Source organism: Chroicocephalus ridibundus, chromosome 3 (genome assembly GCF_963924245.1).
Source record: "Chroicocephalus ridibundus chromosome 3, bChrRid1.1, whole genome shotgun sequence".
Lineage (NCBI taxonomy): Eukaryota > Metazoa > Chordata > Aves > Charadriiformes > Laridae > Chroicocephalus > Chroicocephalus ridibundus.
In genome coordinates, this window is record NC_086286.1 from 52147499 (window position 1) to 52170047 (window position 22549).

At 43.9% G+C, this 22549-nt stretch overlaps 1 protein-coding gene across 2 annotated transcripts; it reads left to right on the plus strand.

Moving 5' to 3' along the window:
• Positions 1-14413: 14413 nt before the first annotated feature.
• On the plus strand, positions 14414-21822 carry TBXT (T-box transcription factor T). Of its 2 annotated transcripts, XM_063331041.1 has the most exons (8): positions 14414-14624; positions 14771-15035; positions 15634-15768; positions 16518-16579; positions 16677-16738; positions 17674-17850; positions 19495-19627; positions 21555-21822. In XM_063331041.1, the coding sequence occupies exons 1-8, from the start codon at positions 14419-14421 to the stop codon at positions 21820-21822; spliced, it is 1308 nt and encodes a 435-aa protein (XP_063187111.1). In that variant the 5' UTR covers positions 14414-14418. The 2 variants fall into 2 exon arrangements, with proteins under 2 accessions (XP_063187111.1, XP_063187110.1); XM_063331040.1 differs by lacking the exon at positions 17674-17850 and having other exon boundaries at positions 19498-19627.
• Positions 21823-22549: the final 727 nt, after the last annotated feature.

Here is a 22549-nt window from a genome sequence, read left to right on the forward strand (position 1 = left end):
AAACCTGGTTGCTAGCTGCTATTAGGGTAGTAATTGTTGCATTTAATTAATGGTATTACTGAAGCCAAAACCCTACTCCTTACAAATGTAAGACTAATTTTTGAACTCGTGCAAGCATATATTCAGCTTCCACAACTCGTCATCCTGGTCCTTAAGAAGCCCTGCCAGGCAGCAAACCTTGTTACTCCAAATATGACTTGGTCCAAGGTGTTACTGAAAACAAAAATATGAGACTCACAAGTACCAACAGGCAAAAAAATAAGGTAAACTATTTAAAACTTTCTCACAGATTATTTCACTGTTCTGAAATGTATGAAAATAAATATTCACCAACTATAAGCCAATGATTAGAAGTCAAGGATGGAGAGTAAAAAATGTAATGCTGCAATGCGAACCAGGACATGGTACATTGACGTATCTAGGTTTGAAACATTCGCCTCCGTGAAGCTCCGGTGGAAATTGTTCAGAAATGATGAGTGCCGTAGTAATCATTCACAGTGAATTTTCAAGTGAATTTTCACACTTATCTGAAAGCTAACTTGAGTTAGAAAAAAAAATAAAATCACAGTACAAAAATCAATTTGTGGTCAGATGGAAAACTATGGGGAGTCTGTAATTTAAATCCGTCATGTCTTAAGATTTTGCTTGGTTTACTTGGTTGAGGTTCAGAATACAACCTCTTTTTTTCAGTGAAAATTAAGCCTAAGCAGAAGAATAGAGTTTAATATTCATGTGCTTCTTTCCTTAGACTAACGGAGTGTATGCACAGCCAGGCAGGGAAACCATGAGAAGGAAAAGACCCCCCATTTCACTCTACTGTACTGCAGTCATTTAGCTGGCTGGCTGCTGGTGAAGGGTGATGGGAATTGACTCAGTCTCCAAGTTTTAACTGGAAGTCCACTGCGAGTGATGGTAGTATAAAACTGGAGCTCAGTCTTATGTAAAGACAGCTCAAAAAATCAAAATAAAAATATTCTGGGTTTAGCAAAGACTGTAGTCTTTAATCCAGGCACTTTTGGCAAGAGAAATACTTTTATATGACAGTAGCTATTCTTGAGGCAAGACTCTTAAGGCATCTACTCTAACATTCTTTTAGGGTGAAAACATTCCCAAAAAAGGATTCTGCATATTTTTTTTCCTTTTTTTTTTTTTTCTTTTTTTCCTCTTCTGTCTTTATGGCCAGTTGATGGGAAAAGGCAGAAGAAATACTGAAAAAGTGAAGCTTTACAGTATGTAAAGTGTGATTAGTGTATTTTAAAGTGTATTGTTAAGTCAGCGTCCCTTTCCAGAATAGCATATTTCTGCTGACTGCCTTTTTATGCAAGACCTTTTTATGCAAGACCTTCAGACAGTGCTCCATGAAAAGTTCAGCTTCCAGTAACCTGCAAAAAGAATTTCCTGTTCTTACAAAGTCTTCTAGAGGTGTTAATTTATGTAGAATGAAGAAAGTAATTTCAAAACAGATATGAAAAGGGAAATTGTCTTTCCCTTCCTGAAGTTTCCATGGGTTTGTCTTCTTGAAGGAGATTCTTGCCATGAATTTTCAGCAACAGGAGTTCCTCCAGTGCTATGCACAAAGCTTTTCAGCTACAAGTAGAAGTTGCATCCACTTCAGGATTCCTGCTTTGAAGCCTAGTGACAAAACATTGAAGTAAAAATAATTAAAATACTGGGGATTCCGTGTCAAAATTTCTCAGTTGAGACATCTCAAACACAGCCATTTAAAACACCCTCCTACCCTTTACTGTTGCTGTTTGGTTACTGTTCAGTATTTCTGTTCAAATGATGTATTAGTTGGTCTAAAGCTGTTGAAAGTTCCCTTTCCGTAGTTCAATGCTAATTCAAGAAAAGGTGTGTCCTCTATAAATAACTGATTTGCTTTGCATAGGAGTTCATACTGCTTTGTTAACTCTGAGACGATTTATAGAAAATTTTGTCTTTTTTGAAAAATATTTCAAAAACGTGGATCTTGTTTTGATTGAAGATTGAAGCTTAATCCAAATTTTTACAGGGACAAACAAAAAGTTCTCCCCACAAATACTTAAAATATTCTGGGAATCGCTGTTTTCCTCTGATCTTTCTCTGAGTCAGAACATTGGCAATATTAGGGAAGTGACGTTTTGCTGAAGTCTTGGTGATTAGCTAAACTGCACAAACTTTTCTTCCGCATGATACTTTGACTGTCTGCTGATGTGCATTTCACATATAGGCTAAAGAGGAAAGGATCAGAAGGGAGTCTGAAAGGACAAAATGGTGTAGATGTTCACAATCAAGAAGTCTGAGTATAATTTGTAAGTTTAGGGTGTATCTGACACCCAGTAGGATATGAAACTAATGAGGGTGTTGGAGGGGAGTATAAAAAATTTATGTCACCCAGTAGCTGAATTTGAAAACCAAAACATTGTATTACCTCCCAAGAAAACAGTACTTGCTTTTGTTCTGCTTTTATTTGTGCTGTGACTGCTTACAGAAATATATTTTCCAAAACATTTTAGTGTAATACTTCACCTTTCTCGTAATAATTTAATAATTAGATACATTTTTTAAAAATGTAGATTAGAATAGCAAGGGTGCATGCGTCTGCAAATGGCGTAACTATAGTATGATCAAACTCTCTTTGCTTTCCCCCTTTATTTTGTATTGCAAGCTACAAGGATTTTGCTGGTTTATTTGTGTAGTATAATTAAATGTAATATGTCTAATGTCTCTTGGTATTAAACTGAAACTATAGGGAGGGAAACAAACTGTTGTATTGCATGAACTTTACTGATTTTTGATATAAGATTGAAAAGTGTGTTGTGATCTTGTTGCAACCCAAAACAACTCCTGTAAATTATAAAGCCACGCTTATTAGTCAATATTCAGTTCTGCAATTGCCTGTACACTCAAGAAATGTCCATAGTTAAGAGGGAGAAGGAGAAAATCTCTTATTAACTGGAGCTGAGTAAGGTGAAGTCCTAGGAGGGATGGTAATATGCAATTTTCATAGGATTTAGAATATTAAGTTGAAACCTTTTTCATCTCTAATGTCACATACTGTGGCAAGGGGAAGATTTTCTTCTCTTTCCATCATTCAGGTGGCTTTTGCAAGGTGATGTGAGCCATAAAGCCTGGAGAAGATGGTTGTGCTGCACCTCTACCTCTCATGACAGCCGGTTGATATTAGGGAATGCTTTTGTAATGCTTTCTGGGGCTTTTTTTCCTGCTGGCAGACAGACAGGATGCTGTGTATCTATCTAGTTGTTTTCTGCTATCTTTTTGTTCTCTTTTTCTCCAACTTTTAAGACAAAAAATGTATCAAACCTCTGTGGCTAAATTTAGGCATGTGAATCCAATTTAAGAACTTAATTTCTGCAATGGCTTTATTCGGTGTCATTGAACCTAATGCAATTAGTTGGGTGAGTAAAGGGGAGAATATCCATACCTCTCTGTGTCTGGGGGCTGGTGGGAAATGGAGGTTGTGGGGGCTGAACTTTCCTAATTTTCAAAAGTTCTTGACTTGGTAGGACTTGTGGGTATTTAGCACTACCGATTAACAGGTAACTTACTTAGGTGTTTAACTTTATGCACCCAGATGTGTTGAGTTTTGAGTTGGTTTGCTTCTTGAATTTGCATAGAAGTGAGGAGAGCGTGGTGTTGGTAAGATGTGAAAGCACAGAGGGAGAGAACTTGTTTGAGGTTGCATAGGTTGCATGTGAAGATAAGTCTAGGAGGGATAAGACGAAAGCTGAGCAGAGTAAAATGTGTGCAGCATATGACAAAAAAAGCTTGAAGTGAGATACGTTTGTCTATAATAGTGTTTTCCAAGACAAGCAAAAGAAATTTTAGCATGTGTGGACATTTGAATGGGATCTGGGTAAAAGGAGGCCTTTGCTGGACCCTGCAGAGAAATGGTTTTCATCTCCACTTGATACTGTCTCTGGATATTTGGCATGAAACGTGGTGATTTTGCTTGAAAATACACAGGGTAGCCAAAAGCTTGTAGCCACTCGTGCCTTCCTGAGAGATCAGCTTCCATAAAACTGAGTTCCTTTAAAGAAGGTGCCATGCTGTCAGCACATCTGTCTCGAGAAAGGGAAGGAAGCACTGAAGGTGGAGGATTGCTGTTCATTAATTGCATCATATTGAGCTTCCAGGCAGACAAGTACTTGAGACAGCCAAAAGGTGGAGATTTTTAGGTTCCTCCCTGGGCTTTTCCTTCTCCTCCTCCCCCCTTCCCAAAAGAAGTGCTTTGCCAAAACCTCCCTGTGGCAAAGCAAGGGGTTTTAAAGATAAGTCAGGACCAAGCAGAGAATTTTGGAGACTTAGTTAATTGCAATCCGACCTTTTCTGGAAGGAAAACTTGTATACGCTCTATCATGTTATACTTCCTCTTCACTGTTACTCAGAGTGCAAATCCGAAAAATTTAAAAAATATAAACAAAATGAAAATTGGGGCACAAATTGTTATCCAGTCTTGCAAATATATGAGTTTTTCAGCTTCCTGTTGTTGCTCTGAGAACAAAAATCATAAGAGTTATGGAGGCATTTCATACTTTATTCAGTTTAATCCTTGTATGGATTAGTGCAATGGAAAAACTTCCTGTGTTTTCAACAGAATTTTTTCCCAAGTAAAAACTGATGTTTAGGAACTTTTTTAGCATAAAATGAGTTTGTGGATTTTTCTAATTTCTTGATCAGAAAGGTATACCTGACTTATTAACTTAATATTGTTTCAGTTTTGCATGTTATAATCTTGTATTTCTAGATGTAAAACAGGGAGAAAACTTTTCAGAGGGTGAAGCTCAATTCATCTTGAAGGCTACATTAAGTGCACCACAGCAGTTGCTATTTGAATAGAAATATATTTACTACAAGTGTATGCAATTTAATATGTGAGACAAGCCATCTGCTGAAGATGAATTAAACTCTATTTTCATCAAAGTTGTCAGTGCTTTGGGATGTGAAGGTTGGTTTGTCGTTGTTAGTTGGTTGGGTTTTTTTTCCTAAAGGAAGATGCCTTGAAAGTAAAGCAGTTCTTTTTTGACTGCCCAGATTGACCCTGTCCTTGACATCTGGACAGACAGAATCGGGAGTGGATTCCTGGGAATACATGGCATCTGCCATAAGAGTCTGAAAGTGAAATGCACTTTAAATTATAGACTTGGACGACACTGAATATTTCCCTCTGGTTTCTTAAAGAAAACTTTCGTAAAGCCAGTGTTAAGCACTAATAACAAGCTGTCTAAGGGGTAGAATTGGAGAACGCTTCAATTAGTGGTGTTTGTGGGATTTTTGCTACTATAAACCGTCAATAAATATAACATGGTTGAGATTTCTTTTGATCGAACTGAAGATTAACAGCTTGTTTTAAAAAGCTGAAAAAGGTAACTCAGTTTTTTCAATGTGCCTGCAAGACTGTTAATGTATTACATGAACAAAGATGGAAGTGAAAAGTCCACGATTGAAAGCAACCTGCCAGCGTTAGTGAGCACAGTTGGTAGCACGGGCGGATTTCAGATTTGAGAAGTTCTAAGGTATCAGGGTACCTCTGAAAAAAACAGAAATGTAATTCAGATTTAAAATGCTTATATGATGGCTATTGTTTTTTCACTCATGTATCGGGGATACTGAATGTGAAACTCTAGAATACCACTGCAATAGGGTCAAAAGTTTCCAGCGCTCACTGGGAGAAAATTCCCATAGCATGGTGTGGAACAACGTTAAGGACAAATGACAAAATACTTCTTGAATTGGGAGCTACCAAAAGTACTATTGCAGGTAGACATGATTGGGATCAATGTCTTTTTTTTTTGTTCCCACAGATGTTAGGCACACAGATTTGTAAAGAAAGGGCCAGGACAAGGCTTGAAGGTTCAGCGTTATCGACAGCCAGAATACTGATGTGAGCAGGCTGGAGAGTTATCTTGATGCAAGTGTGTAGCGCAACACTGATGAGCTGCCTATCACAGATCGTAAGTTTTCATTTGCTGAGGAGGGGACAAAGATGTTATTGAGGGATTTTGTATAAATAAAATTCCTAGCAATAAAAAAATTGGGCATCCCTGAATTCATATTCTGTCTTTTAGAGAGCTCGGTGAATTAGCCTGTGGTTCTATCATTAACTTTTAAAAGAAATTATTCACCTTCTTCAGTTATCTTATATATACAGGGGAATGTACGAGCTCTCATGACATGATGAGAGGAAGCTTGGTGAAGAAGTTTTCTCAGGCCCAAGGCAGTAAAGAAAAATAGCTGTCCCAGTTAGATCCACTGCTGTTTAGTTGGTCTTATCTGAGAATTAGATGTTAGGCTCTTGGAATCAGCATCGAAAATGAGAGACTTGGTGCACCACATTATAACAATTGTGCCTCCATAGTGGGTTTTGAAGTAGTTAACCACTAATTGAGGCCACCAGTGTTTAACAAGAAAAGATAGCACAGCTTTTCTAAGCAAGGGAGCCATAATTTTTCCTTGCAACCTGCAAGAATATTTATGATACCTCAGGAATGCAGTGAACATCTACTGATCTGAACTAGACATAAAAAGTAGTTTCATAGGAATGAGCGATTTTAATTAGCATAAAGGTCAGATGCAAGGTGGATAAGAGAAACATTTAAAGTTAAACTGGCTTATAAAAAATACAGCTATAAGTCTTCATGCTTTGAGGAATAAGTGAGTCAATAGAACCACAAAGGCAATGCCTCTCTGGCTGGAAACATTACAAAATAATCTGCATAACCAGAGGTGCAGGATTGCATCTTCCTATGTAACGACTAACTACTGTTAGACGGGACATCAAACGACATGGGCCACCAGTCCTAGGTCACAGCTGACATTTTCTTAGCAAGAGCAAGAAATATTTTCTGACACTGGGAAAGTGTCTAACGTGCAGGGATTTCAAAGAGCAGCTCAAGTGTCTGCAATGTCTCCTAGGCATTCCCGGCGCTGCCTCCCGTGGCACAGGCGCTGGGGGTTATTACACGATGTGGTCCCCACACTTTCATTGTTTGCTGCTCATTCATCATCTCTCTTGTATCCGCACGTGGTGCTGACAGAATGGACTGCTAGACAAAAAGATAAGGCTTTAATAGTCCCTTTCTACTATGCAGACTTTTTTTTTTTTAACAAATTGGACAAATTGGAAGTGCAAAATGAACCAATGTTGGCTGCATGCTGGAACTAAGTGGGACTAAAATATGCAGTTTCGTAAAAATGAAAGTGTTCAAAAAGCATCCAGCAGGAAAAACACACCCTTGTTAGAGAATCAGAGAATAAAGACTGTGAATTTTTGTTTTGATATGTAGTTACTTTTCATTACACATTATTAGCTTATTGGATGCTTACTTTCATTACAAATGGTTCCAGAGAAAACAAGGATGGGATGTTACCAATGAAAATTTCTGTGCAATATTTTCACTATGAAGTAGAGCAGCTTACCAAAATGGAGATCCTGAAGACTTGCCCAAAGTGAGACAGTGCGTCAGTGGAGCTCAGAATCAGCTCTCCTGGCTTCCGCTCTCTTGTGCTGTACGTTACATCAACCGTCTTCCCACAGCTAAACTCTTCAGGTGGCATAAGGCAGAAAACAGTGGCCAAGACCCCGTTAACCTTTGCTGAATTCAAAATAGGAAACTGCAGGAACCATTTGTGTTTGTCAGAGCTTGATGCAGAACTTCATGCAGAAAGGCTTATGTTTGCAAAACATTTTACACTCCTGGTCATGAAACAGGGTACCACAAGCGTGTCTGTACATCCCAGAAGCTGCTCTCCAGGTCTGAGACCTGCATGACAGGAAGGAGCCGGCGTTCGTTCACCCGTCGTCTCCCTGAGAAGACCAACAGGAGCTTTTTTAAGGAGCTGTTGTGTCAGTAGTTCCTCTTTTCTCTGCAATTGTTACTTCCAGTGAATGTTGCCTTGCTAATTTTATTCCTTTTCCAGATTTAAAATTTGAGCATCACAGTCCTGTTCTTCTGCTCTGCGTGGTCCTTCTACCACGTATTTTCCTTTGAGCAGACCGGTCCAGGATGGTGCACAACAGAAATGCTGTGGACATAATGGAAAAAAGATTCACAGGAAAATATCGTGGTGACTTGATCACTTTGGGAGTTTTTCATTTTCTTAAAAGCAGTACTATGAAGATATTTATATCAGATGTGGAGAACTCCTTGGTGAAGCAAGTGTGGGTAAGATGAAGGGTTGGGTATATGGAGTAAAGGTAGGTCACATACAGCTTGAAAGAAAGAAGTTAATTGGGTTCACAGCAATGTAAGAGAGGAGACGGTGGAGGGGGCTAAAACGTGGCTCAGTTCACTTAAAAGTATGCTGCCTGGGAGTTCAAATAATACCTAGGTTGTGTTAAGTTCCAGTCCTTTCCTCTGAGCCAGCTGCATCATGATGAAGACAGCACCAGTTATGCAAAAGTGTTGATATCAGTCAGTGGAGATGAACTCAAATGAGGTAAAGAAGAAAACAGTTTTCTGTCAGATGATAATTTTTCTGCTGATGAGAGGCAGAGAATTAGCTTTCAGCAACCCTCATTGCTGAAGCTGTCCAAGTGTTTTTGTTTCATATGGATGAGAGCAAGAAATCAGGAAATAATCTTGGTGGTAAAGGGCTCAGAGGAGGCTGTGAACTTTGAGGCCACATTCCAGGCAATTACTAATTTCAAAATATGAGATAATCTAGATTTAGGAACAATTTGCAACGAATACTAAAAATTTTACCCTTCCTTATAAAATATAAAATAGTATTCATTAGCACTGTATATTTATCTTTCCTGAGGAGCAGCGAGGAGAAGGAAGCAAAGTGTGAAAACAGGAAGGGGGAGAAAAAAAACAATGGAAAAGACATTGATTTGTTTTTAAAAACACTGCAATTACAAATTAGGACTTGTATCTTTTTTTCTAGAGGTGTTAATATTATGTACCTGTGAAGCACCCAGTCTGCCTTAAGCCTTACTTTAGTCTCTGTGAAATGTTCAAAGGAGAGGGAAAGGAGAAACTACGGATTCCCGATGGCATTAAATCTTTTATTGATATTAAAAGAACTGCAAAAGGAATATAGCCTGTTTGATTCTTGTCACTGCAAACTTTTATAAAGAGAGATAACGCTCAGGGAAAAGGTGAATATTCCCAGTTGAAATATGTTGGTTTTGTTATTAATGGTAATGTCAGAAAATCTGAGGACTTCTCTGTTTGAGACCTGGACTTTTTAACTTACCCAGACATATCTCAGCAAGAAAAGTCACATTTAGGTTAGTGGCCTTTGGGAACTGTGTGGGATGAAGTATAAGAAAAGGTGTTGTTTATGGTAGGGTCTCTCAACAGGACTCCTGCTAGGATGTTTATGATGAGGCAAGTACTTTCTGGCATCAGACTCTGACAGTCCCTGTTTGAAGCAGAATACGTCTTTGGGGAGCGGGCAGCAGGATAGGTAGGTGGGTGTTTTGTTGTTGTTTTGGTTTTTGTTTTGGTTGTTTTTTTTAAGATTATCCTTTAGGCCAGGATAAAGCAGTAAACAGTATTATCCTACTATTTGTCTTTGCACCCCCAGTGATTCAATGTGCCTGTCCCTCTTTACAGTTTTGAAAGAAATGGCCTGTTAAGAGTAGTGGATAGCTCTGATTTGTGTCATCTCCTTGTTCCCACTAGCTCACTCGGGATAACTTGGTTTGAATAGCTCCAGTCTTCGGAGCAATATCATTAAGATATTGAAAAGGATATTCTAGCTCAAAATTTTGAGTTTGAATCAAAGTGCTCTGCTCTCAAGTTTGCTGATTTCATCCATCTTCAAGCCAGGCTCTCCCTTAAGGGCTTTCACGAGAGCTTCAGTTTATTTTGTTGTTTTTCCCCAGTTGATGCTGTCTAGTGCAGCAGGCGCTGAAGCCATTGGAAGTTTGATCATTGACTTTCATGAGGAAACCTCAGGATCTGAGCATTTGAGATGGTGAGGGTACTTAGCAGTACTCAAGCAAAGATCTGACTAAGTCAACGGGAGTTTTGCCACCTTCCAAAAATGCAGGATGGCACTCTGCCTTTGCTTTGCCCTCCCAAATGCAAAAGGGGGAAAGCAAAACAAATCAAAATCAACATGTTGTGCTCCGTTCAGACTACTTGAAAAGCAAATGTTTTTCAAAATGTGTATGCGTTCAAACCTTTGGAGAAAACCAGTCCTGTTTCTTAAATACTTAAAGTAGAGAACCTGAAGCATAATTATTCCACAGGCTTAATGCTCACACTATAGAAACTTAAAACGGATAAAACTACTGTATGTTTTCATACATTGTTGTTTCTGCTGTAGGTATATGTTAGTGCGTTATAAAATGGTAAGCTCTTTGTAAGAGCTCTCCCAGAATGATCTTTAGGCTTTTTCTTGTTTAAACTTTCTATATAAGGAAAATGTTATGCCAGACTAAAACAAAATCCAGAAGCTTCTTATGAAAATGGCATTAACTTCCTCAGTCAATGCCTCAACAGCAGTATCAGTGGGACCTTCCTCTCCAGTGTCAGGTAAAAAGCAGCTGACAAGTAGAGACAGAGATATACATCTCTATTATATAGATATCCTATGAAATGTATTCATTTTCTTAAGGGGAAAGAAAGAAAGAGAGAGAGAAAGAAAGAGAGAGAGAAAGAGAGAAAGAAAGAAAGAAAGAAAGAAAGAAAGAAAGAAAGAAGGAAGGAAGGAAGGAAGGAAGGAAGGAGGCAGGGCATGGCAAAGGAGGTGTTTCTTCTTCGGGGGGGACGTTTTGACCTTTGAGAGGTGGGTTCCACCCGCGGGTTCGGAGGGTGTCGGGGCGGCTGGGCGCTGCTCCTCGGGAGGAGGTGGGGGGAGAGGCTGCTCCAGCACCAAGGGCGACGTTAATTGCGTGTGTGTGTCCCCGAACTGCAAGTTGAAAGATAATTAAACAAACACCTCCAATACCTCACCGCGCTCTCATTTTCGCACGGCATCCCCGGGCGATTGAAGCTGCACATGGGTCGGCGGGTGCCCGGGAGTTGCGGTAGGGGGCTGGTTCCCGTTGGGAAGGTGCCTGGGGGCTTGTGCCGTCCCGGGGGAATAACGTAGGGAATGATGGACAGGTCTCATGAAGCCGAGGTAGCAGCTGGAGGCTACTCCTCGCCCCGTGCGAGAAGGAAAGTATTGCTATAAATCGGGAATCTTTATAGCTGTTCGGCTGGAGGAAGTTTTTTGGCTGTAAACTGTCATGCACTGCAGCTCACGGTGAAAAGGCAATGGAAGTGGGGAGTCCTCTCTCCTGAGAACCAAAGTGCAATTAAGATCAGAAAGAGAGAGAGAAGGAAATAAAATAAAGAAGGCGGGAATCCAAGCCGAGGGAAAACTTTCGGGTTTGGATTTTTTTTTTCCCCGTTCTAAAGACTATGTATAACTTCTGGAAACTTTAAAAATGGTCATTTAAAACATTAAATCTGAATAGACTTCTTTTTTGAAAGACCGACTAAATTTGTTGGTCTAAACATACATTATTTGACGGGGGTTAGCGGCGCGGTCATTTGCTGAGCATTAAGTAAAACGTGAAAAATATCAAATTAAATTCAGCTTCAGCTCTCCTCCCTTTGCCTAAAGAGAGCGATCAGCGCAATATGTAGTAATCATATAGATAAGTGCCTGCTGCCGAAGGGGTTGAGGTTGCTTCCTATTCCTTGTGTGTGTATATATATATAAAAATAAATATATATGTAAATAAGGAATTAGCCCTTCCTTGAAGTATCCATCCGAAAGAATTAGAATGCTGTTTTTAAAGCTCGGATCTCCTAAGTACACATTTGGATCGTCTCTATTTATCATATTTATTCATTTTCGGAACTGTTCATTTTCCACCGAAACGGCCCCGCCGCTTTCAATTCCGGCTGGTTCTGCTGCTTTCGGCTCTTGAACACGTTCATTGTCAGGTGAGGTCGAGCTGAGGAAGAGCTGAGACCAGTTTGCCCTACACTGGACCCATCACCCCCCACCACCACCCCCACCCTCGCCCCTTCCTCCCCCCTCCCCACGGACCGTACCCTAAAAAGGACGCGACTTCTGCAAGGGGGGAAAAGTGCCTTCTCTCCCCTTCACCTGCACGGGGTGAGTGACTGTCCGTGCGAGTCCCTCCCCGGGGTTAACTTCTCCCGGTGCGCGGCTTTTTCAGGATTAAGATGTTTGAAATGTCGCCTCCAAGGCACAGCCCCAGAGTCAGGTGGTGCTGCCGGCCCGACGGAGGGACAGTGTGCCGTGGTCTTTCGGGGTTTGAACGCTCCTGCCTTTTGCTAGGACGTGAGTGTTGGTTTCGAGTGGAGCACTCTAGGTGAAATAAATACCCGAGAGTGAAAAGACCATCTCAAGCTACCTACAGCAGCGACTACTTATCAATTTAGTAAACGTCGCCCATAATTTCTTTGCAAATGCTGCTTTCGCCTTCCGAAGAGGGCAAAAAAAGTAGGCAGTAGATGCTCAAGCAGAAAGAGCTTTAAGAAAGTTTAACACGGGAATTAATCTGAAGGGATGGCAATTTTTCGCGTGTTTCTGGACAGGGGTTGAAATGGGCTGGTGTGCGGAAATTAACGTGTCAGGTTGAAGGGGGAAAAAAGCTCTGCGGGGATGAGTAAGTTAAGGGTATATGAGCCCGACGGTGCTGTGTAATGACAATGCAGCCGTGACTCGTAGCTCCTAAACCAAAAAGAAACCGAAAATAATCGCGGAAGCGTTGGGTTTATTTGAAGCTGGATGGAGGCAGACACGCTCGGGCTGCTGCTCCCCTGGGTGCGGAGCGTGGAAAGGCAGGGGGTGCAGGCAGGGATGCGGGCAAGGGTGCAGGCAGGGGGTGCCTGCCGGCACAAAGAGCCGCTGCCCGGTCTGAACCGCCGTCTGCATCCTGCAGCAGGGACCCCTCCAGCCTGCCTTCCCCTGGAAGCCCTGGCTTCCAACTCCTTCTGCTCCCAGACTGCTTGCCCGTGTACCCTGGGCACTTTCTCCTAAAATCTTAAAAATCCCGGCAGCGATGATGCGCGGTGTTTGGAGAGAGAGAGGAGATGCCTATTTTAAAAGAAACCCTTATTTTTACACCGCGCCGCTTCTTTTTTCCCCCTCTCCTTTGCTCCCGTTTAAAGAACTTGTTATTGTTTAAAGAGACCCCATTGAACTATTTCCTGCTCATTGTCACCTCTCTCCCCCTCGCCCTCTATCCAGGGATTCTCACGGAAAGGTAATAAACTGTTTCCCTCACACCACGGACCGCCGCAGCCCCGGAGAATGCAAACTATTAAAACACCGGCGGGCGGGAGCGTTTCAAAACAGCCCTCCTCTCCCTCGCCCCATCTCCCGCTTTTGCGCCAAACACCTTTAAAAGAAATCTAGCCCGTCGCAAAGTTTCACCCGTGGGGCGCAGGCTCCGCTCTTGCCCCTAGAAACTCGCGGGGGTTTCTCCTGGTTAGACGAAACGAAGCCTTTAGCTATCGATCTGGTTTCTAGAAGTATTTCTTGTATTTAGGTGGGACGGCTGGTAACCATCGATCTGACTTTTAGGTTGTGGGGGTTTTTAAAATTTATTTAGGCGGGATGGCTCGAAACCATCGTGGCCGAGCGTCTCGGCTGCGAAGGCACTGCCTGTATCGGCGGTGGGAGGCAAACTTTTCCCACGCCTTTTCCCACGGGTGGGCTCTTGCGGTGGCTAAAAGTTGGAGAGGCGGCGGAGGCGGGGAGGGAGAGGGGCGCCCTTGCCGTGCCTGGGCAGCTGCCCTCCAGGGCGGTTCCAGCTTTTTGGTTGTATTTTCCGGCAGGGGTTAGCGTTGCGAACTGACACCGTCACTTCAGCAGAAGCCCCACGACCCGTGAGAAGGGGGCGGGGGGGGCTGCTGGGGAGAAGGTCTTTCCCCCTTTTTTTTTTTTCCCCCCCTAAATATGAATCCGCGGCGGGGGTGTCTCCCGCCCGGGACCGTCTGCCCTTAAAACCAGAGCCGGGGGGCTCGCAGTGGCGGGCGTCGGTGGCCCCGTTAATGAGGGCTGCGGGAGGCGGGAGGTGCCGCACGCAGGTTATGAGGCTGTTGCCGAGATGGGCCATTTCCTCCGCGGCTGCCGGAGCCCCGGCCCCGGCGGCTTTGATAGAGGTGCAAACATTTGGGGGCAGATTTGCATAAAATAGCCGCGTTTAATCCCGCGGGCTGCAATTAACATCACAGGCTTCCCCGGGCACCGTTGTGATATGGCCGCGGGCGGCCAATGGGAAAAGCCGGCCGGAGAGATCAAAGCGGCCGTCCGCCAATCAGCGGGGCCCCCCCGCCGGTATTGTGATGTCACCGGGGGGGTGTTTATGACGGGGTATAACAGCGGCCCCTTTCCCCGCTCCCGCTCGCTGGGGCCGCGGAGGTCAAGTGGAGTCAGCCCCGGCCCCGGCCCCGCCGCCGCTCGGGGCTCTGCCAGGCGGGCGGGGGGCCCAGGATGAGCTCCCCCGGGACGGAGGGGGCGGGCAAGCCCCCGCAGTACCGCGTGGACCACCTGCTGAGCGCCGTGGAGAGCGAGCTGCAGGCGGGCAGCGAGAAGGGGGACCCCACGGAGCGGGAGCTGCGGGTCACGCTGGAGGACAACGACCTGTGGCTGCGCTTCAAGGAGCTCACCAATGAGATGATCGTCACCAAAAACGGCAGGTAAGGGGGGGGAGGGGGGGAGGACAGGGGGAGAGGGGCGGGGGGGTGTCCCGGCGGCGGCGGCGCTGGCGGCGGGGACCGCCCGGCTGAGGCCGGGGGGGGGGGGTGTGTGTCCGGGGGCTGCCCCGCTCCGTGTCGCCCCGCAGGAGGATGTTCCCGGTGCTGAAGGTGAGCGTGTCGGGGCTGGACCCCAACGCCATGTACTCCTTCCTGCTGGACTTCGTGGCGGCCGACGGGCACCGCTGGAAGTACGTGAACGGGGAGTGGGTGCCGGGGGGGAAGCCGGAGCCGCAGGCGCCCAGCTGCGTCTACATCCACCCCGACTCCCCCAACTTCGGCGCGCACTGGATGAAGGCGCCCGTCTCCTTCAGCAAAGTCAAACTCACCAACAAGCTCAACGGCGGCGGGCAGGTAAGCACCGGGAACGGCACCGGGAACGGCACCGGGAACGGCACCGGGAACGGGGCTGCACCGACCCCACCTACGGGGGCAGCGGGGTCCGGCCGAGCCACCGCTTCGTGCTCGTTTGTATATTGCTCTTATCAAACGTGCTGTGGCGGGGTGGAGTGGGTCGCGCTTGTCCCACTTCCCCCCGCTCCGCCCCGAACTGCATTCTTCCAGCAGAAGTGGTCTTTCGTCGGAGGATGGGTGCCTTGATGTTCTGACTTTCTGATTTTTTAAATGGCTTTCTGGTCTGAGTATCTGATCATGCAAGCGGGGTAGTCGGTGCATCTTTCTGGCTACTTATTGCCACGTTTGTGCCTACGCAACCCGCCCTGTCAAGTAACAAGGATGAGGATAACCAGGCAAAAAGCTGGGGTGTCTGACTGCAGCGTTCCTTTCCTTTTCTTCCAGCTTCGGTTTTAGGTTTCATTCGTACCTGTTGCCTCTTTTTCCTCTACTGGAAAGATGGATCATTAGTTACCTTAAAACCCAAGTGCTTTCTGTGCCCGCCAGCATCTGCCACCGCTCTGTCACTGCTTACCCGCTCTATCCGTTTTGCTCGCAGATCATGTTGAACTCTCTGCACAAGTATGAGCCAAGGATTCATATAGTGCGAGTGGGTGGCCCGCAGCGGATGATCACCAGCCATTCCTTCCCAGAGACCCAGTTTATAGCCGTGACGGCCTACCAGAACGAGGAGGTATGCGTGGCACAGCGGGGAAGAAAGGATGCAAGTGCCAGGAGGTTTCAAGTGGCAACGTGCATGTTGCAGAGCAAAATAATGGATCTCATTTCACATTTTTCAGTTCTTTCTGTGCTTCGTTTGAAGCTAAATCTAAAAAATAAAATTAATATATGTAAAAGGCCTACGCGTGTCTAACGACACAAAGTTCTGATTGCTGCTTGTCTCAATACGTACTGCAAATTTATTGCAGGGGAGTAATTCTTAAAAGATTCAGCGGGGCAAACAAGTATGGTAAGAAATACAGCTGGCGTTTTCAGCTAAATAGTGAAATAACTGGATGTGCCATTTTCAAAACTGGCCTTTTTCTGCTAGCCGAAATGCACATCTGTGTTTAATGAATCTGTAAATTACCAATCTTTTGGACATTTGTTTGATGCCTATTCTGCTCTGGTTTGAAATGCGAGGCTTTTTATAACTCATTAGTATACTAACTTTCTTAGCTATTTCCTTAGCTGATCAGTAAACCCAAGCATTTCAGCCTCTTAGAAGCTGGCAGAGGGACTAATGCCTAGCCCTCTGCTAATACTTCAGACCTTAGGGGCTGCTTAATTGATGTCCGTAGGTCGGTATCACGGGCCTGATCTTATTTCTTCAAAAATCTGCAATTTCACTAACTTCAACGGGCAGTTCTAACTCAAATCCTAATACCTGTATGATAATGAATGGTGATACTTGCAAATAAAGATATTTGTTGTTGTTTTTAGATCACAGCTTTAAAAATTAAATACAATCCGTTTGCAAAGGCATTTCTTGATGCAAAAGAAAGGTGAGAGCTCTTAACTCGATTCTAAAGCGTGGATTTTGTTTTTACATAGATGTGTAAAAGCACATTCTTAACTACTACAACACGCTTTCTTTTATAGAAGCGATCACAAAGACATGATGGAGGAAGTGGGAGACAACCAGCAGTCTGGGTATTCGCAGTGTACGTTTCCTTTCATTCTGCATCATGAACATAACTTTGATTTCTTCCATCTCATCTGTTAAGTTAAGCAAAACTTTGAGAGCGGTGTTTGCTGGCTGGATTATTAGTTCACAGGGAGAATAATATTGCCAATCCTCCTGATTGTGGTTCATGCAGGTTTATGGCTGTGTGAACATTATGATCTGTGTGTGTGCGGTTAAGACCTCCGTATTACATTCAAAATCCTTTAATAGCATCTTGCAGTTACCTTCAGGTCTAACAGGACAGCCGCCCTTGTATAGAAGGACAGCAATATTCATGTGGATACGGAGTCAAAAGCTTTTTCAAAACACAGCAGGAAATTACTGAAATGGTACTTATGGTTTAAGTACTCTAAGAAAATTAGGGGCATTTGCTTAAAAAGTTTTTTCGGATTGATGAAAAGCATTAGTGTGTTAATGGTTTCTGTTTTAACAGATTATTGCCAAAAAAATGTCTGCAGCCTATAAAGGGGGAAAGTTGAGTTGCAGGAGGCATTATTTTGTTTCAGTGAAAGTACTTAATTTTTAAGCCTTCTTCTTAGCAGTTTGAGAAACCTCAGAGCTCAGACTGAGACCCCCGAAGAGCAATTTAAAACTGAAGATTACAGTAACAATTGCTGAGCGCACACTACCTACGTGAGGGAGTGTTTAACCATTCCAGTGTTTCCTTACTGTGGTTGTCATTAAATAGTAATTTAAAAAATAACGTTAGCTTGATCTGGGGCTTTTTCTAAGCCATTTTCTAATTTTCCTTTTATTCATTTAAGACAGTTGTAAAGATCCATGTTGAAACTCGGTTTCCTTTCCCGAGCGTGCATTTCCTCGCTGCTCGATTATTTACCTCGTTGCTCTGTGATCCTTCCCTTGCCCGGTTGTGTTACGCACCCGTCTTACAACCCTCTCCCTTCCCCACAGTAGGCAGCTGGCTCATTCCCGGGACCGGGACTCTGTGCCCACCTGCCAATCCTCACCCTCAGTTCGGAGCCCCGCTGTCGCTCTCCCCTGCTCACAGCTGTGAAAGGTACTCGTCGCTGAGGAACCACCGTCCTGGCCCCTACCCCAGCCCCTACACCCACAGAAACAACTCGCCAAGTAAGTCTGACCTTGCAGCCGTGTAAAAAGGTGGATGGGAGATAAGCTGGAGGGATGGGAGCTCCGAGGGGTGGGCATCGCCAGCGGTGCCGCCGAAATGGAGGTCGCTGCCTAGCCCGGCTTTGCGCAGAGGGCTTGGGGCCAGCACTGCAAAGGAACAGGGGCGATGGGCACGTGTCCCCAGCCTCTTTACGACAGAAAAACTGAGGGTGTGTAGAACTGTCTCCCGCTAATTGATCAAATTATATTGTGCTGGCTTTACCTTGAGCTCTTGAATTCTTGTAACCAATGAGGTTAAACTTACTTTGACTTTTTCTATACTTAAGTTTTAAAGTGAGGATTTTAATTATTAACTGTGGGTAATACAATGAATTGAAGAAGTATACGTCTGGTTCTGTTAATAGTGTCTCTTGTTATTAACACATAATAAATGAAGGCCTGATTCTGGCAGTTTTACTTGCCTGTTGCTGTAGTTCACGTCAGTGGATGAAGGTTTTTTTCAATGAAAGCATCACAACCGGATACATGGAAATTATATGGAGCTGAGTAAACTGCACAGCTATTTAAAAAGCTGTGTTTGGAAACAGCCAAATAAGTACTTAAGGACTTAAGGGAGAGGGGAGAAGGGCATTTTTAAGAGTGATTTTTTTTTTTAATTTTTTCTTTTTATTATTATTATTTTCTTTCTTCTGGCAAAGGCCTGTTAACAATTTTTGCCCTTCAGCCTGCATGGATATTGAAGGATATTAAAAAAAAATAAATTTAATATTTTGAATTGTGACATAATACACAGGGTTCCAGATGCAGCCTCGTCAATCTTATATGGAGCTTTGTAGTTCATTTTAAAGCGGAAAACTAGCTTTCTGCAGACTTTTCTTGCATCTTGGAAATTTTCTGCAAGTTTTGTGGCATGAAACAGAATAAAAGAACAGAATACCTCCTGAGTTCCTCCTTGTTCCCCAGTCCTTAAGGAGGAATCTCTTCTCTTTCCCTTAGCCAGCTGCCACAGTAACTTCTTTCTGGCTCTGGATGGCTGTATGGGATTCCCTTTACAGCTTCCTAGCGCCTCTACCATGTTGGCCAGCCAGTTTTGGTCACAAGCTGAGTGCTTTAAGGCACAGTCCAATCACTCCTGACGGTGCCTGAGGCAGACTTCAGAGCTCGTGGTGGCACGTTCAGCTCAAAACTGGGATGTGTGATCCAGTGATATGCTTCTTATCCAGGGCTGCCAGGCTGTTACTGCTAATGTAGGTGATGGACATACAGAAGGTGCCCTGGAAGAGTGATTGGGATAGCGTAAGTAAGGAGCCCACCTCTTCCCACTGATCGAATAAGGAAGCATGGGCTGAATTAGCGTTTTGGCCATAGATTCTTCATAGAAACAAGACTTTGCAGTTGTAAGTTGCGCAAAGCAACACACCAGCAGCGGCATGCTAGTGAAACTGTAAACTTGACACAACAGGTGGTCGACTTCATTTTTCTGTGTGTGTGTGAAGTTTGGTTTTGGTTTTTGTGTTTGGTTTTTTTTTTTTTTTTTGCAAGGCAGTAATGGGGAGGGTGGTTTAAAGCTGTACGTTGCATTTGAATACAAGGTTGTTATTTGCTCTGATTCTAGTATGTTGAAGTGCTTGCGTGTTTTCTCAGCAGCCTATGCCGATAACTCCTCTGCCTGCCTTTCCATGCTGCAGTCCCATGACAACTGGTCTTCTCTAGGAGTTCCCGCACACACGACGATGCTGCCCATGAGTCACAGCACTGGCACAGCTACCAGCTCCAGGTAGGAGTCCATCCCTCAGCAGCCCTTAAATTGGTATATTGATACTTTCTAGGAAGAGAAGGCTGAAAAAGGAGGTAAAGAGTCACCAGCAAATTAGAAATCCTTATAGCCATGCGCAACTCATTGGCCATTGCGGGGGGGGAGCACTGAGAAGGACTATTTACAAGGATAAGGTTGAAGAAACAAATAAAACTATTTTTTTTGTTGTTTTGGTTTTGGAAATGTAGATACTTGTGGCAGCAATATTTCACAGATGAAGGACAGCAAATCACGTAGGCAAACATCCATTGAATTTGAGGATGCCCTTATAAGCTTCATCTCCGTTTTGCTTTTAAGCGTCTCCATTTTTTGCTTTTAAGCAAAATGGTGTTTAAAAAGCTTATTTTTGATCTGTTTCATTTTAGCTAGTCACCACTTTCCCATCCATCTGCAGAAACCCTTGTTCTGCTACAAATGAAGGGGCAGTCAACCACACCATTGAGAAGGAGCAAGCGGTTGGGGCAGTAACTCTTTACTTGAGCGTTCCCACAGAAGCCAGCATAGTTTGGGATTATACACTTGGTGAAAACCTTTGCCATTTTGTGATCATATAAGTGTATCTTTTCTCCCCTTTGAACTTTTTGCCTTAATCAAACTTTTGGATCCTTTAGCAGAGACTTAGTTTACAATCAGTCCTTTGGAGCTAAACTTGCCAAGTTAAAGAAATACAGATAAGGTAGTAAGGTTTTTGCTATTAACCACAGAGGGATGAGGTCTGGGCATCTTTCTTGGCAATTCAGATCTACCACCCTGTGTGTGGAAAGCATTTTTATTTGAACCACGCACAGAGACACTTAACTATTAATCAGAGTATATGCTGCTACCCAGTATAAAATAACTGTACTACTAAACATAAGTTTAGTCCTGAAGATACATTAATGAAGTAAACAGGTCCTCCCAGCACTTCTTTCCATGTCTGGCCCCCAGGTTACATATTTGGAAAGTTGCAAAGTCCACTGACTTTCAGTTGCTGCACTAAGAGTTGTCCAGTAGGTAAAACCAGTAGAGCTGGGACTGCGGGACTACAGCAGAGGCTTTTCTGCCATCCCTTTGGTCAAAGCCCCTATTTGTAAAGTAAGAAGAGTATTATCTTTTTTTGCTAAACTGCTTGGGATCAATAGGTAGAAAGCGCTATGTAGTAGTACGCAGCAGGACTGAACTTTTTCTCGTAGTGAATCAGGTCTCATAGTGAATCAGCTTGTTTCTTTTTAATTCGTATGTGTGTTTATACATATGCGTGTGTATATACATACCCAGAGGAGAGAGACTGGAGGCTGTAGCGTCCTGACAATGCTTTTTTTCCCTTTTAAGCAGCCCTTTCTGTAGTATCTGTGCAATTTGCAGCCACCAGTCTAGCTCTTCCTCTTCTACCATGAGATGACAAACAAGGTCCTAGGAGGGCTGAATTGCTGTCTGGAGGCATCTGTCCCTCTCTAACTACAGAGGCGCCCAGGGGGAATTAGGGCTTTTACGGACTCATGGCAATGGATTCAAACCTGTCCGGGTCCAACAGCTGCCCTGTCCAGCCACCTCCATCATGTGGCTTTCCCCTGCGGAATGGGGAACGGCTCAGGAATCAGCTCTCAAACCTCTGTGTTTTTCAGGCCAGCCTGTTCATTCCTCAGTTTGGCTTAAAATTTGGTAGCGTACCCAGTGCTGGAACCTGCCGTTGGGAAAACAGGGAGGCCAGGTTTATTGGTGGGGTGCCACGAACATGACCTCCTGCCTGGGGGTCCTTCCTACCTCACTGTGGCTGGGAGCTTCCTAAAGAAATTCCCTGTCTCCAGCAAACGAACCCAGTCTGGGAGCTGTGCTGCGACCCAAGCAACTGCCAGCAGGCTCTAGAGTCACTCGTAACCTATTTTGTTTATCACTTTCCCTCTTTCAGTCAGTATCCTAACTTATGGTCTGTGAGCAACAGCACCATCACGCCGGTGTCTCAGTCGAGCGGGATGTCCAACGGCCTGAGCTCCCAGTTTTTACGTGGCTCTCCAGCGCACTACACTGCCCTCCCGCACCCGGTCACCGCCGCCTCCTCCGCGTCCCCCCTGTACGACGGCGGCGCACCCACGGACCTGCCCGACAGCCAGTACGATGCCTCCGCACATGCCAGGCTAGCATCCACGTGGACGCCTGTCACCCCCCCTTCCATGTAAACCCAGACCCTTTCCTATGAGACAGACTTTTTAGCTACTGAATTACTTTAAGGGCTCGATCCTCAAGGAAGAGAAAAAGGAGACATGAAGTAAATTACAGACAAAGCATCTGCTCTGCTTTGCATAGAGCATCTGCATTATACCTCTTATAGTGAACAGTGCGTCATTGACTTCATGTAGAGTTTACAAACCTGGTGAGCGTGCAATTCTGAGAGCAGATTCACTGCTTTTAATCTTTTTTTTTTTCTACTTTTTTCCCCTATTTTTAAGTTTGATAGACCTGAGTTTTAAAACTTTGACTTGGATTCCAAATTTCTCAGTGTTCTGATATATTTGGACCTGAAGTTTGGCGTCGTTCTTTTCTGGACAACTTTCTTGAGTAAGTTACTCCTTATTGTTTTTCAGTTAATTTTTTTTTTATGGCCAACTTAGCTATAGTCATGAGAAGACTTTTATTAACTGTCTAGTTAGAAGCATTCTGAAACATGCACAAATGTAGCTGAGGAGTGAAGTTTTTGGAAAACCGTGTGCACTAACACGTATTTGCCTCACAAATACGTTGTGTTCTTAACTGTATGCTTATTTCCTTGCTGCTGAATTAACGTTGAGACAATCTGCAAGAACTATATTCTTCCTAATAAACGCAGTATTAATGTTTGGTCTAAATCGTTTGACCCAAAAGACTCCTTTTAGAGGTAAGTTTGCTGTTTGATCACATAGATTTCAA

What these genes read in the sequence shown, in the direction of transcription:
- TBXT (XM_063331041.1), top strand. Translation starts at nt 14,419, where the DNA reads ATGAGCTCCCCCGGGACGGAGGGGGCGGGCAAGCCCCCGCAGTACCGC. An exon ending in GCAGTCTGGGTATTCGCAGT is followed by an intron (nt 16,739 to 17,673) that starts GTACGTTTCCTT and finishes CCTTCCCCACAG; the next exon opens with TAGGCAGCTGGCTCATTCCC. An exon ending in CCACAGAAACAACTCGCCAA is followed by an intron (nt 17,851 to 19,494) that starts GTAAGTCTGACC and finishes GTGTTTTCTCAG; the next exon opens with CAGCCTATGCCGATAACTCC.